At 38.9% G+C, this 14709-nt stretch overlaps 1 protein-coding gene across 1 annotated transcript in view; it reads right to left on the bottom strand.

Moving 5' to 3' along the window:
- Positions 1-1583: 1583 nt before the first annotated feature.
- Positions 1584-14709, bottom strand: part of LOC140301604 (collagen and calcium-binding EGF domain-containing protein 1-like) — a 32812-nt gene continuing 19686 nt past the window's right edge. Inside the window, exons 3-11 of the mRNA XM_072380152.1 lie at positions 8715-8767; positions 6221-6355; positions 5816-5953; positions 5045-5178; positions 4714-4819; positions 4274-4413; positions 3250-3285; positions 2934-2969; positions 1584-2698 (exon numbers count right to left, since the gene is read on the bottom strand). Of these exons, the coding sequence (XP_072236253.1) occupies positions 2510-2698; positions 2934-2969; positions 3250-3285; positions 4274-4413; positions 4714-4819; positions 5045-5178; positions 5816-5953; positions 6221-6355; positions 8715-8767 (967 nt within the window). The 3' untranslated portion in view covers positions 1584-2509. The remainder of the gene's footprint in view (positions 2699-2933; positions 2970-3249; positions 3286-4273; positions 4414-4713; positions 4820-5044; positions 5179-5815; positions 5954-6220; positions 6356-8714; positions 8768-14709) is intronic.

The following is a 14709-nucleotide window of genomic DNA, read 5'->3' as shown; positions in this document are numbered from 1 at the left end:
AGAAAGCGTGAATCAGGTCGCTGCACAGATCAAACACAAAGTGTGTATGTCTTTTTTTACAGACACACTGTGGTTTCAGCATCTTTTTGGTGGTTGGTTCAAGCCCAAACAGGCTTCTTTACTGACAGCTTAGGGCCAGTAATTATCCGTCCAGCTGTTTATACCCAAGCATCTGACCTCTGATACTCACACCTTTCATAATGACACCCAACCACGCTACGGTTCAACAGTCACTGTGGAGGTTGATAAATGAAAGCATTCGCACATAAACACTAGAATATAGTCATTTTTATAATATGCACTTTTGGCATGGTTGTCATTTATGCTTGTATATGAAAAACTTTATTTGATTAGCTAAGTGAATACCTTGCTGATATTTACAAATACACAGTCATGAAGCTTCATCTTTTTTAAAGGATTATCTGCGCATTAGCCCCCTCTACTGATGACAGTAAGGAAATAGTTTTACGGTACTGGTGGAAAATGAGCTGTAAATCCCTGCTCAGCGACATGTTGTCCGTCACTGATGAGGGTTAAAAGTCTATTACTAACTGACTTAGCTCTCCCAGATTGCCTTTGGATTGACTATATAATCTATTGTCTGTATGGATTTTTTTTAACTCATTTTAAGCATCACAAAAGGTTTACAGTCTTCTACTGGTATCAAAGATTTGGGGAGAGAAAGACTCATGTGGGTCCTTTTTTTATCATCTTTTCTCATCCAACAGTAAAACATTTACAATACCAACAGTAGTATGGAAAATGTCCATGATGAAGTATTCATTTCAAAGAGTTTACCAGAGCTTGTAACATGTCGGTTTTGTATTGTCAAATTTGCGATATCTGCCAATGCACCGTATTGTTTTGGGAAATTATAAACTTCAGATAGAAATTTTATCTGGACAGTATCTAATTTGACAGGATAACATGCAATATTACTGCTCTCAATGACAGCTAATAACTGACACCAAATGAGAAACAACAGGACACGGGATCTAATCTGTGCTACTTTAGGCATTGGAAATTGTTATTTGGGCCAGATATGAACCAAGTGTCAAATGTTTATTTTGAGCATTTATGATTTGGGTCATGTCAGGTGGATATCTTGGCTGAGTTTAGGCAGCCGTACTTACTCAATGCCTGAACCTCCATTCAAGGCTAAATCTAGGCCAAAGAAAACTGCAGAGTTGGGATAAACATTCTTTGTTATCTTAATACAACTATATAGCTAAGATAGATAATGGTTGATACATGTTTTTGATGATATTGTTTTTTTAAGCAGTCTTCAGCAAGGCCTATTGTTTCTAATGTTTCATCTTCAACACTTGGTTGTGTTTCTTTCTTTTTCTGTGTTTTTCATTTTGTTGAAAAAAAGTTGCACTGATACTGTTTGGAGCTAATGCCGATATCACATCAAAAATCATTTAGTGTGCTGAATTAAGAATATGAACAACCGAATATGAAAGAAAAACGGGGTTCCATATATGATCTTTTTATCCACTTCTGCTGATCTGTCAGCTTTGGCAACCTTTGTTACTTTTTTGCAAGTCAATCTGTTTATAAAACCCACAGAAAAAAGAAAAGAAAATTTAAACCAATTTTTATTAAGGAGTTAGCCCACCTTGGCAGCCGCTTCGTAGTAATATAATTGTGAGAAAAAAATAAACAAATCTTTCCAGCAGCTTTGCTCTGATGTCTACAACGTTTGGATCAACTAAATGTAAGAGAATATGTGCAGCAGTGCTTCTCAGCAATCTGTTCATATTAGGAGTATACTTACAATCGATTTTAATGAAAAAATATGGGCTATAAAATTGACACTTTCTGTATTAAATACCGCAATATTACATTATTTCTAAGCAGCAAACAACTACAGCTTCTACTTGTTTAATGTTTTTTTTTATATCCAAACTGAAGCTGCATTGTTAGACTGTGCAAGTTCAACAATAACATGTTCATGAATCTCATGATTTATTGCCCGAGTTTTTCTCAGAGAACAGCTCTGCGGCTCAGACTTCAGCGCTGGACACTGCAGACAGGTGCACATGAGGTGAACGGTGCAAGTCCTGGGTCTTTTTTTAACCAGCGCCCTGCAGGCAAAACATGACTGGCACAGCAGAGCTTCCATGGATGGACTCAGGAACAGGAAGAGATGTAGACGATAAAGTCCATCGTTTGAAGTGGTTCAGCTCAGAGGCACAGCTCAGAGGCTCAGACACAAAGGCTCATGCGGCATCTTTCTCACTCTTTGTCCCGCACGCACATCCCACTCTCACATCCACGGCACACGAAAGGCAGCTACACAGTGCTTGCAGCGGTTAAGAGTGGTCTTAAAGTTCTAATTTCTCTCGCTTATACTGTCCAGAGAGGCTCGGTGCCGTGTCCATCCTAGCTGTGAGGTGAGGGATTATAAACATGTTGGCACTTTAATCTCCAGCATGTGTTGTCAACAGAGTCAACTTTTGCGTTCGTTTCACCGGGGGAGTGACTCTGAGAGGCTTGTCAAAGGTCAGGTATTAAGCGCGAGATCTCCTTGTCCAGAACTCCACTCTACAAAATCCACTTCCCTGCTGGACTGGGGAGGATTGTCCAGGGAGATGCCTCGCCGCTCACCAAACACCTTTTCCTGCAGTTCAATGATGTCATTGCGGATGTCAGCCATCATTAGCAGAAGGAAGTCGAAGGAGCCGGGTGGTCCCTGGAGACAGATAGTACATTGAGGAGCTGTTTAATGTGGCCTGTGTGTTATGGTTCACTGAGAGTGTGTTAACACATTGAACATTTAGATCAATCCAAAAACAAGCATCAGAAGAAAAAAAATGATTAAGATAAGGAGGCACAATGATGAATTTTTCTAAAAATATTTCTAACTTTGTAAAGACTGCTTTCATATAGGAATTTATGTCTGTATGTAATCCATGAAATGCACTTACAGGTGGACCTCTGGGACCTGGAGCTCCTCTATCACCCTGCAGATGAAAAACAGCACAAATGTATCAGTTTCTATCTGTTACAATGCGCAGTGTGTGTACAATTTATAATTTTTTATTCATTATTTGAAGACACTGTACTAGTTATTTTAAAATTGATGAAATTAGCTTTACAGAGCATGTTGTGGAGAGAGCACGGTCTGAGCTGTGCATGTAGCTAAGGCAATTTGGACACCAGCTGGTGGCTGCAGCCTCGCATGAGCACACAAAGACAAGCAATCAAACACACACAAGGAAAAGAAAGAACTGCTGTAACAACCTTTAATCCATCTCTTCCTGGTGCCCCGGGTGGTCCCTGTAGGTATGATTGAGACATGATCATTAGTTGTTTGAGCTTTTCGACTGTTGTGCTGTTGTCCTGTCCTGCTATTGTCATGCAGCCCATGCATCTTTTTTCTGTGCATGTGAACTGGTCACTACAGGTCTTTTTCACAACAGACATTTTGAATGCATCAGCAGGAAAAGCAAAAGTGTCATCATAACACAACGTCAAATTTTACAAATGTTTTTTTTCCCTCTTCACTCAGCAGACAGACTTTACACTGGAATTACTTCTCACACATTTAAAATAGCTTGTAACGTTCTATAACTATGTACAGTATACTCTATGTAAAATGTGAATCTTGAGTGCTTCTACATAAAACCTTTATGTTGTCAAAGACAACTTGTAATAGTTGAATACCTCTTGTATTGATGGGTTCAGAGGAACATCAGGTTCAAATTGGAATGTTTTTTTACCCAGACTGAAATCCCAAATTTATCTTAAGTCACAAGTAGGCCTGCTGCACAGATTATTACTCCTCCATGACAGAGTATTGCTGATCTATTAGCACTTGTCTTCAACTGCAGATCATGGGTCTCTCTTGAACACAAAGGAGTAATCACAAGAGATTTCATCATATCTTTGATCAAAGAGAATTTTGAACTCTTATCTGTTTATCTGCTGTAATTCACTCCTAACCAAACTGTACATGGAAACTATCAAGAAATCAAGAAAATGAACGTAACATTGACTTTTGTTGTTGTATGGAACACAAATCTCGGTCTCCTTGATGGACGCTCTGTGTTTACACATTCATCCATGTTCATTCATTCATGAATCTCTTCCATCTGACCTCCTTATTAGTGTCAAAAAAACATACTTTTATGATTTGCTGATTTGTTGGATTGAAGTTGTGATCTCCACCCAGCAGTTTCCTTCTTGCCACTTTGATGTTCCGGAAGTCTAAAGTAATCTAGTGTGACATTTGGAAAAACCCTAAATTGTTGTGTTTTTTTCTTACCACTGGTCCCCTGCGGCCCCTCTTTATGTGCCTCATGTCAGGCTCTGGGCCCATGGGCCCCATATCTCCCCGCGGACCTCGTGGGCCAGGAGGACCCTGCTCCCCTGACTCCCCTCTGTCTCCTGGTTCTCCTGGGTGACCTGGTGAAGACAGATGGATATTGTGACGGAGAAAACTTAAAACAGGAGAGTGATTAACAGAGACTGACAGATGACACAACTCTAATATAATGGAAAACTGGGAAATATCTGCAAAAAGCTGACTGGCTGCACCTGTATGTCAGCTTGCTTTTACCAATTTTTATAGCAATTAATCTAAAATCAATTTATGTAAGAATAAGACCTTAGACTTATTTGTTTACAATTAACTTTTTTTTAAATTTTCGGCATCCGTAGCTGGTGAAGTTCATTATCTATAACATACAGTCATCTATACATTACCTGGAACTCCAGGAGGACCAGGTAAACCAGGAAGACAAGGGCTATCAGGACCTTTTCCTGCTCGTCCCAAAGATGGTTTATCGCTGCTGTTGGCCAGATCAGGTACCTCCAAACACAAAGGAGAAAGATGACTAAACACAAAACATACTCTGTAGCTGTCTCTGCTGTTTGTAGCTCATTAAACTACCAATACTCTCACCTCAATCGTAAAATTTCTTACTGAAATTCAGAGTCCTGCTCATGTTACTATCAGAAACATAAACTGGTTTATTGACCACAAGCGTACAATAAAATTGTGCTTTGTTCAGTCGCTCTGAAGTGAAGATGTTACCTGGTTGGGGGACTGTGTGTTTCCCAGTCGCAGTTTTAGCTGGAGCAGACTGTTTTTCATGTTCATGAAATCTTGACAGGTCAATGAGCAGGTTCCTGCACTCATCAAGGTGTCCGACTTCCCCGATGCACTCACTGTATGACAAAATAGACATGCAGTTGGTCCAAGCCGCTGTCAAAGTGTAGTTTCTCAAACAGTATGTTCACTTGTAATGTTTGACGCAACAACATGAATGACAGTCAAAGTAAACTGATCACATGAGAGCAAATAATTTGATCACCTCTGCTCCCACTAGAAGTCTTAAGTAATTCTCAACTAATATTCGTTCAACACTGTTATGTTATTCCATACCTCATACAGCTTATGCATAAAGTCATGTGATAACTGATCTGTCATTTAAACCTGTTGTGTCTGTGGGACTGTTCTGTTATGTGAGGTGTAGAATGGTGATAGCGGATTGCTTTCCAGCACATCCTACGGCTGATTGATTAAAATTGGAATTGGGATTTTGGAAGCTTGACCTCTTTGCTCCTCAAGCTGTTCCAGGATGGAAGTGCCTATGGAGTGCCTCAGCCACTAGGGACGTGTTGCATCATGATTGAACAAATGCCATAATGCATTTTAAAAGCTTACTCTCAATGTTATTCAACTTTGTTTTTATATCATATCATCAAAGCAAAGCTAAAATGATGTACTTCTGCAAGTTTTCTTTCCGGACCCACAAAGCTCCACACAGTTGGTGAGTATCTCCAGTGGTTCACAGAAACTTACGGTTGTCTATAGGGATGCAGGAGCGTTGGTCTGGTGCGAGTATGTAACCACTGCGGCAGCGACATATGAAGCTGCCCGCTGTGTTTACACATTCATGGTCGCACATGCTGCTTCCGGAGGCCACACACTCATCGATGTCTGTAGATTTTTGGTGCAAAAGATAAAGCATGTTGAGGAAACAGCGGCGTGCAAAGAAAGAGATGATGTTACATCAAGTGACATCAAGTGTTCGGTGACATCAAGATCAATAAAATCTACTTCAATTCCAGCATGTATTAAAAAAAATGTCACAGCTTCTTTGGTTTACGTAAGAAAACAAGACATGAGTAAGAAATATCTCATGCAAGTATCTTTCATCTTATTAAGATATGGAATCTAGAGTTGATAAGTGGGGATGGTACTGACCCAGGCAGTAAGGAGATTTGTGGTTGCGGTGTCTTTCCCGATCGAAGCGATAGCCGGGATAACAGGTACAGACCACTCGTCCAAAGTTATCTGTGCACTGCTGCTCACAGGGTGATACAGCACATACATCCACACCTGCAGAAAGAGAGATGGCAGCTGTGTGTTGGTAAAAATGTTAAACAGCTCATCATAATTATCAGCTCAGTTGGCCCTCATTCATGGACAAGATATCAGTGATGTAAACAATTAAATGAATGTTGCCTAAGATGCCGTTAGCTGCTTTAATTCAGCTTTCAGGGTCACTGATGTACTGTTATAGCTTGAGGGGACACTGAAATAAAATGTAAACTTTTTCCCTTTTCCTACTGTGACATGGTAAGAGTAGTGTCAGTAAGTCCTAATTTTTCTTTCTGAACACTCAGTAATAACTTCCTATTATTATTGATACACTCTTATGAATCTTCACTGACATTGCAGGGAAATGCATTGAGTTTGGGTCCAGTTGAGCTCTTTATTTCTTTTTTTTTCTTTATGGAAAGTTTCTAAACTTAGGAAGAGATGTCTGGGTTTCCCTTCTGGGCCTGTTGCCTCCTCATTTAAGTGGTAAAAAAATGAATGGCTGGACATGATAAGCACACGCTCGTACTGCTTTTTGTGGAAGTAGTTTCCCTACATCTAGTTTCAACGTAGGAAAAGTAGTTCTAGTAGTTTCGATCCACGTCAAAGCTTAGTGTATGCGTGGTCATATTCCCAACTGTCCTTAAGAACTCCTTGCAAATTTTCTAAACTCATAATGTTTTTCCAGCAAGGTCAAGGAAGAGTGCTTAGGAAAGACTGTTTGACTGTACTCTTTTTGTGGTGAACAAGCTTTGTTGTCCTAAATGGCTTAATTTTACTGAACTTGTGAAGATGTTGATAAAACAGCTTGCGTGATAATCACCACTCATGGTGCTGCTCGTAAAGGCTTCCTTAAATTATTGATCTTTGATTGGCTCATTGATAATAAAACCCCTAGTTTTCTAAACTCTTGTGTTCAGTCCACATTTTGTGTCAAGGCCCAATCAACTTGTAAGATTACTTGGTGCATCTGTAAAATATGATGTCTCGCATTGTTAGCAGAGGGAGGCATAATTCAGAGGGACACTTGGTGTGTTTAAATCCCTCAGCAGTTGTGAAGTGGACTGTACAGCCATATTGAGTACGATTCCAAACCTTAGGAAGCAGAGACACTGAAAAGTTCAAAGAGAAATGTAAACTGTGTCAGGGAAGAAACTGAAAAATCCTTAATCAGTCCACATTAAAATGAATAGCAGCATCATCAACCAGTCATATCGACTCATTTGAGTTCCACATTAAAAAGACAAAAGCAAAGCTTCCTTCTTAACTTGTGGCAAGCAAGCTTTTGCTGACATTACAACTAGCAAAGCAAAGCTAACACTTATTTGGCTAGCAAAGCTATTAAATTTAACATTGGCATTAACTTTCAGTGCTAAAATGACAACAGCAGTGATTTTGATCTCAGGTAACCGGGTGACCACAGGGCTGTTGACGAGTGTAATGCATGGAGAGGATACTATCTGAGTCAGTGACGTTCCTGAATGGAGAGGCGGATTATGGAGTGCTGTATAAGTACACAATGGATGGATCAAAATGACTGAATCACAGACAGTGCATATATTGTGCTCTATAAAGTGGAATATAATCAGTATATCTGCTATGAAAGAGACATGTTTGAATGTTGTTTTTGTGATGAGAAGATGAATTATCTTTAATGAATGACCTTTCATCAGACTATTAAATTTAGTTGTGTGTTTTGAGTCTGGAGAAACCCTTCAATCATCAGACACTGTTCTCATATCTAATCCCAAATCCTTCCTGGCAAGTGCTGCAGGTAATGCAGCATCTAACTCTTTAAACAGATTTTAAAAAAGGTAACCAGTGATTGATTTATAGCTGCAAAAATTGCACTAAATGTCTACACAGTGGCTTGCAGTTTTAAAAGGCTTCTACATCCATATGTAAGTTGTCTAGAAAATATGTATTTTCTGGTTCAAACTGATCATTTAACTTTATCCTGTTTGTCTAGCTCTCTCAAGCTGTGCCGTTCAACATAGAGGAACAGTGCCCTCCTGTGGCTAATGCAGCTCACTGTATCTCTGTGGAGGTACACTTCACTGTACAGGCACTACACTGTACATTATGCTGCAAATACTCACAAAGAACAATTAAACATTACATCCACAAAAATAAAGTTATTAATATCACATGTCATTTTTGCAATAAATCCCCCTAAATGTTACACACCAGAACATTAATGATGAAACTCCAGATAAACAATACTTGATTGTAACGAAACCCTAATCTGGGCTACACTGGCAGTCAACATATTGACAAATGTGTTCTCAAGGTTGAACTTTGTGCAAATTGTTAGATTTATAAACACAGTCAAGACTAAACTACATCAGATCATGTGAACAGTGTATGGTTTACCTACTTTCAGGTATGCATTGGCCCATCACAAACCTGAATCCTTCACAGCATTTCCTCCTGTATAAAAAAAAGACGGAATAATCAGATGTTTGTATGTCTACCAACATTTTCACATCATCAGAAATCAGGACTCTAAATCAACAAAAAGAAAGTAGTAGTTAAATATTTTGGAATAGGCTTTTTGCTTAAATGGGAAGATGAACATCCTTATCTGTTTGATGGATAAAAAGCCACAGCCTTATGCAGGTAAGCCATAGTTTAATTTAGAATAAAGTAAAGGCTAAACACAGACAGTGGAATCTCACGAATTACCAAAAACACACATACAATAAGATTGACAGATTTTTCTACTGATATTAGAAGCAGCTTAGAAGACAGCAGTTAAAATATCTTTAGTGGTCCAAGGAATGAGTTAACCACACGGCATTCATTTACACATGACAAAGCGAGGAAATGTAGTGGATCTTGTCAGCTCAGCTGGATAGGATGGTTTGGGATTGCAATGCAAATGAGAGTGAGCATCATTATTTTCAGATGACTAAGTAAGTCTTACAAAGCTTGACGGTGCTAAAGAGAGTAGTTCACAAGTTCACAAGAAATTGTGAAAATGGATTTCTAAACTCCTGAACGCAGAATAATGACATTTTTATATCCAGGTATGAAGGCTGGTCTTTTAACCAAATGGACCATTGAGCATCAGTGAAATGGTGAGAAAAGTACACATCTAGTTAATTGTTGTAACTAACAACTGCACTGGTTTTAACACTGGAAGTGCAGGTGGGTGTGGACAGCAGTTATATCCCTCCTTTGATATCTGAGCCTACAGAAGAGTGTGTTCAGCTGAACTAACTGAAATGTAGAACAGACACCATGAAGCAGCAGAGAGCACCGAGCACACTGATGCATTAAGCCAATTTACATCTTACTTACTAATGAACTTCATCATGTCAGGAAAATTCTTTGTATTTGGTGTGTGTAAAGAAACTTTTGCTCACTTCAAGCATAACCAGTTTACATTCAAACCTCATTTCCAGGTCCAAGTCCAAGTAAATGACTTTTGCTGTCTTGTCTTAGCAACTTGAATGTATTTAGAAAACAAAAACAAAATACCAATAACACACTCGTCCTGAGTGTCTAATGTCGTCCTGAAAAATTCTAACATCAGCAGATTAATTGGTGACAAGTGAAAGTGTTTTGATTAGATATAAAAGGAGCATCCATCAAAGGTTCAGACTTTCCAAACTAAGTCAGCAAAGCTGAGTCAGAGAATCATTAATAAATTACAATAGAAGAATTTAAACAAATCACTTCTGATTGCAAAGAACTTTGGTTCTTCAACATCTGTAGTGCAGAACATGGTGAAACGTTTCAGGGCTTCAGGGGAAATATCAGTGTTTATAGACATAGTACATAAAAAAATAACAGTCTTAGATGTGCTTGAACTTCAAGCCCTCAAGCAAGACTCTCATGCCACCGTGATCAGTACAGCCACAACATAAGTGGTTGCAAACATATCTGCAGATTGTCATACCAGCTGTTTGTGGGCTTTTTTTAAAATCCATTTTCACTTCACAGCGCAGCAGAGCAGCTACAGTTATTACTTGCCTTATTTCTCTTCATGCCCCCTGAACAGTCCTTGAACTTTGACCCAGAGAACTAATACTTTCTTCTTAAAATTTTTCTTGTACCTTTGCAATCTTATATTTTATAAGCTCCTAACAGTTCAGCAGCATTATTTTCTTTTAAATGCAGCACTTTGCAACAATTATCGAACAACAGACTTCTCCCAAAATAGATTTATGATGTTTGGAAGTGACACCCATTCAGCCATCCCACAACAATCCAGCACATGTTACAGACATTAAAGCTGGAAGAAATGGCTCAGAAACTGGCCACACAACAAATACCCCACAAGCACATCATGCATACAGTTGAAGAAAAAAGGGGAAACTGCACGGGTCCTGTCCTAAAAACTGCCCGCAGTTGCCGGGGGGGATTTAGCCTATAGCCTCATTCAAGCCCCCGTCATGACAGCAAGTTGCTTTTATTCTCCTCCAGCCTCCATGCAGTGTAACCCCTAAATCACAATGAGAACCCCTCCCCTCTTCTTGTGAATGAAAAATAACCTATAAAACACAGAGGCCAGCCTAAACTGATGAGATCCAGATGAGAGTGGCTTTAATCTACAGCCTGTTGCTGGGAGTGTTGAGTTGGCCGGATAAGACCAGACATGAAGCTTAGGTAGAGAAAGGGGAGTGAATGCTGAGATTAAGATTGCCACTCATTCAGTCAGTCAGTCAATCCATCAATCAGTCAGTCTGTCAGTTGGTCTTATAGGTTGGGTTAATGTGTTGCAGATGCTAGACTGACCAGGAAGACTTCTCAGCTTCACACTTTTGCATGAGAGCAACAAAAAGGTTTATTTGGCTTAAAGATGAAAGATTATCTGTTTCTGATGAGGCGCATGGCTTTTATAACAGGCCATTTCTCTGGCGCTATACACAACCTCCACATTTGTGTTACCAACTCTTTGATATAAACACATTTATCTTTTGCAGTAGCTGATGGGTTTGTTAGGATAAAGGATAATACATGATACACAACTAAAGATAAAAAAGTGGTCCAGTGCCTGCGTGTAGCTATTTTTAATGACCAGGAAATACCAAAAGGAAAAGAGACTTTTTTTTCTCCAACTGTTTCATTTTCTGGGTCAGTTTGAGCTATTTCTACTCTTCAGTTGTCTTAAATTCTTCTTTCTCTCCCTGAAATACTGTCCCTCTTGCACGTTATCATGTAATTACATAGCTGTACAGTCGTGAAACAGAAAACAAGCCTTTGTTGCCGTAAGAGAGTTTACTATGTTCACTGATTCTGACTGGCTCATCTAGATGAAATTGATCTTCTCGCTGTCTGTATGTTAAAGAGATTATGCCAGAGACAGAAGCAACAAATGTTTCCTCTTATATACATGCTGTTTTTACCTGTTTGCCCTTTGGATCAATGTTAGTGTGTCATCCAAAGACTATGTTACAGACAGAAGAATCTCATTTAAAAATCTGGTTATGAAGAGGACTTCTGATACACTTTCACTTTCTTCAGAGCAATCATGAGAACAGTTATTTGTTGAATGACTATGAAAGAACGCACATAGAGGATAAGTCTTGGTCCTTGGTGACTTTCCCTTTAGTTACACAATGAAGTTCAACTTATAGTTTGTCCAAATAGAGATGTTTATTGAACAACTGATGGCTAATAGCACAAATATTTATGCAATTTTTTTCTCTATGCTCTCTAGAAATGTATAACATTTCTGTTTGAGCTTATTTTCAACCTGTATCTGAAGACATTTCAGAAAAACATAACAAATTGTTTTGTTTACAACATTAGGATGTAGGATTAAGTAGCGTTCAGCTTGTTATGACTAGAAATGATCTTTTGATGTCAGTTACACACCTGCTTGGCTTTGTGACTGAATCCGTTGTGTTAGCAAATTTTTTTTCTTTTGAAGTGTGGTTGTATAAAGTACTTATGAATAGCTTGCAGCTATATGTAAATCCACAGAAATGTAAGACGATATTCTGTTTCTACATGATTTGTAGACAGGGTATTCTATCAATTTCCCATTCACATGTTACATAGGAGAGTCCAGTTAATGATGCACTCTCACATTACATTTCCTTAAGTAATTGCAATAATCTCACGACCCCCCAAAAGTCTTGATCATATCCATATCCCTCTAAACATGGAGCATTAGCCTACTCAGGTTTCTACTTTGCCCAAAAAGTGTCTTCTTTTTATTGCAGCCTTACTGTTCTGCACTGCTGGTGCTGCTGGTGCCGCTGTTGCCAGATCTTGTGACAAGAAATAAACAACCTGATCTATGAAAACTAGCCAAAAATAAGGAGATAAAAAATTGCTCTTCTATGGCCTTGAAAAATTATTTTCAGATTCTCCAAAGCTGAAGCGCTTTTTTTCTACTACAGCAGCTGTCTCGCATTTTTGACATGAACACAACAGCCAGGCTGTCGCAGCTCGTTGTAGCCGCAGTGAAAGCTAATTGAATTCATGGCAGTCTCAGCAGCTCTCCCCTGAGTGTTTCTGATGGACAGGAAAGGGGAGGGTGGGCCAACAAGCCAAGGATGGAGGGAGGGCTGACCTTTGCGTTTTTGTTTTAGACTGTGAAAGTATGTTGATCAGCCAGCCAACAGACCCGGTCAACATGACACAACCTCTAAAGGAGAGCGCTGATAGAATTTAAGGTCTCTGTGTTCCCTGTGTGTCTCTATTATCAGTGTTTGTAATCTTTTTATAAGCTATAGTGCTGTTTTGTTGGCTTGAAACATTTTATAATGACACCAAATAGTGGCTATTAGTGTAATTTAATAAAGGAAAAAATCTCAATAATCTACTGACCACGCCCAGACATGTTTTAAGAGTGTGTTCATGTCTGTGAAAACCCATGTCTACATATACTATATGTGTAAGAGCGTGTCTGAATGCTGGGATACTATCTCGTAATTGGGTACAGCCTTTTAATGTCAGTCAGGATTTATTACTTGGGTAATTCATGACGCGAGCAAGCTCCCTTTCCCCCTCTCTGGTCATTTTCACATCCTCTCAGTGTACTTCACTCTACCAGCCTTATTGTGAGTGGATGATTTGAAACATGTTTATATATTCAGGCCAATATCAGCCACTTTTTTCTGTACTGTGCATACAATACCTTCAACAGTTGTTAACATAATCTCTCCCTCGCTTCTCCTCTGACTGAAATGTTATTGGCCTAATGTTTCCCCCTGTTTGTGAAACCAACCTGATGTGTCCACTTTTTTCCATCTTAATTTAATTCACAGGAATATTATTCTGTCCTCTTCGAACTTACTCGAGCCAAAAACACTCAAAGTCTTTAACAGCCACCTTTAGACTCCAGGGTCAAACAGGACCATGTGTTGGCTGGCTGGCGCTACCTTCAAATGTTGCTTTACTAGGATAGAGAAATACTGTACATCACATGCTGCTGAGGATCCCTGTCCTCTCCCTACAGAATGTCAATTGTGTCTTTGTTACATTCTGTGTAATGAATGTATCATAAGTGAGTAGCCCAGTAAAAGTCAGTGTCACTTTTACAGCCACACTAAAATATGTCATCTTGTGCAGAGATTCTCGGTCGCAAAACATTCATTCCTGTTGGCTCCAGTGATCTCCTCACTGTCTCAAGTTTTGTTTTTTTCAGGGAATTGATTCCTATGTGTTGTGATTGGAGCCGTGTCAGATAAAACAGCTAGCCTGCAGAAGATGAGTCAAATGCAGGCCTGAACACTGGACTTTGCCATAGCATCATCAAATTACATATATTTAAGATGTCTATATGTTCTTGTGGGTTGATATTGTAAATAATTTATTTATAACAAGTGAAAAATATATTTTTCAAAGTGTGCATAGAATTAAAACAAATTTTTAGCATTTATATTTGTCATGAAGCACTGAATATTTTCACCTTTACTAGCTTTACATCCACATTTTCTTTGATGACTAATTTTGCCTACATTAAAAAAATTGTGAAAACACAGGGAAACTATGTTTTGTTTTGTTTTTCTCATTTTACTGCAGCATTATGGGTTTTCACCAGGCCTAAATCACCAATAACAGGCACAGGAACACAGGCTAAGAAAACAGCATTCATCTAGCACGATCATCACACAAAAATATTACTTAAACATAGTGACATCTGGAGGCAAACTTGCAGATTACAAACAAATAAAAACACCACCCCCAAACCCCATTTTATCCTTGCTTTCCAGTAACATAGGAGAGAATATTTTGGAAAAATATAAAAAAGCCAGCTAGAGTGTCAGGTTATGGTTTACCCACTTTGGAGTGCAACATGGTGGACAATGACAAGAAGAACCTATATCATCTTTCGGTCTTGTTCTGAAGTAATAAATGTAATACGTATTTCTTCTTTTTATTTCAATTTTACACTAAAGAGGACACAGTTA

The sequence above is a fragment of the Leuresthes tenuis genome, unplaced genomic scaffold (assembly GCF_036924035.1).
Source record: "Leuresthes tenuis unplaced genomic scaffold, fLeuTen1.0.hap1 SCAF_2, whole genome shotgun sequence".
Taxonomy (NCBI): Eukaryota; Metazoa; Chordata; class Actinopteri; order Atheriniformes; family Atherinopsidae; genus Leuresthes; species Leuresthes tenuis.
Note: the sequence above shows the minus strand (reverse complement) of the source record. Positions and strands in the feature narration are given on the sequence as shown.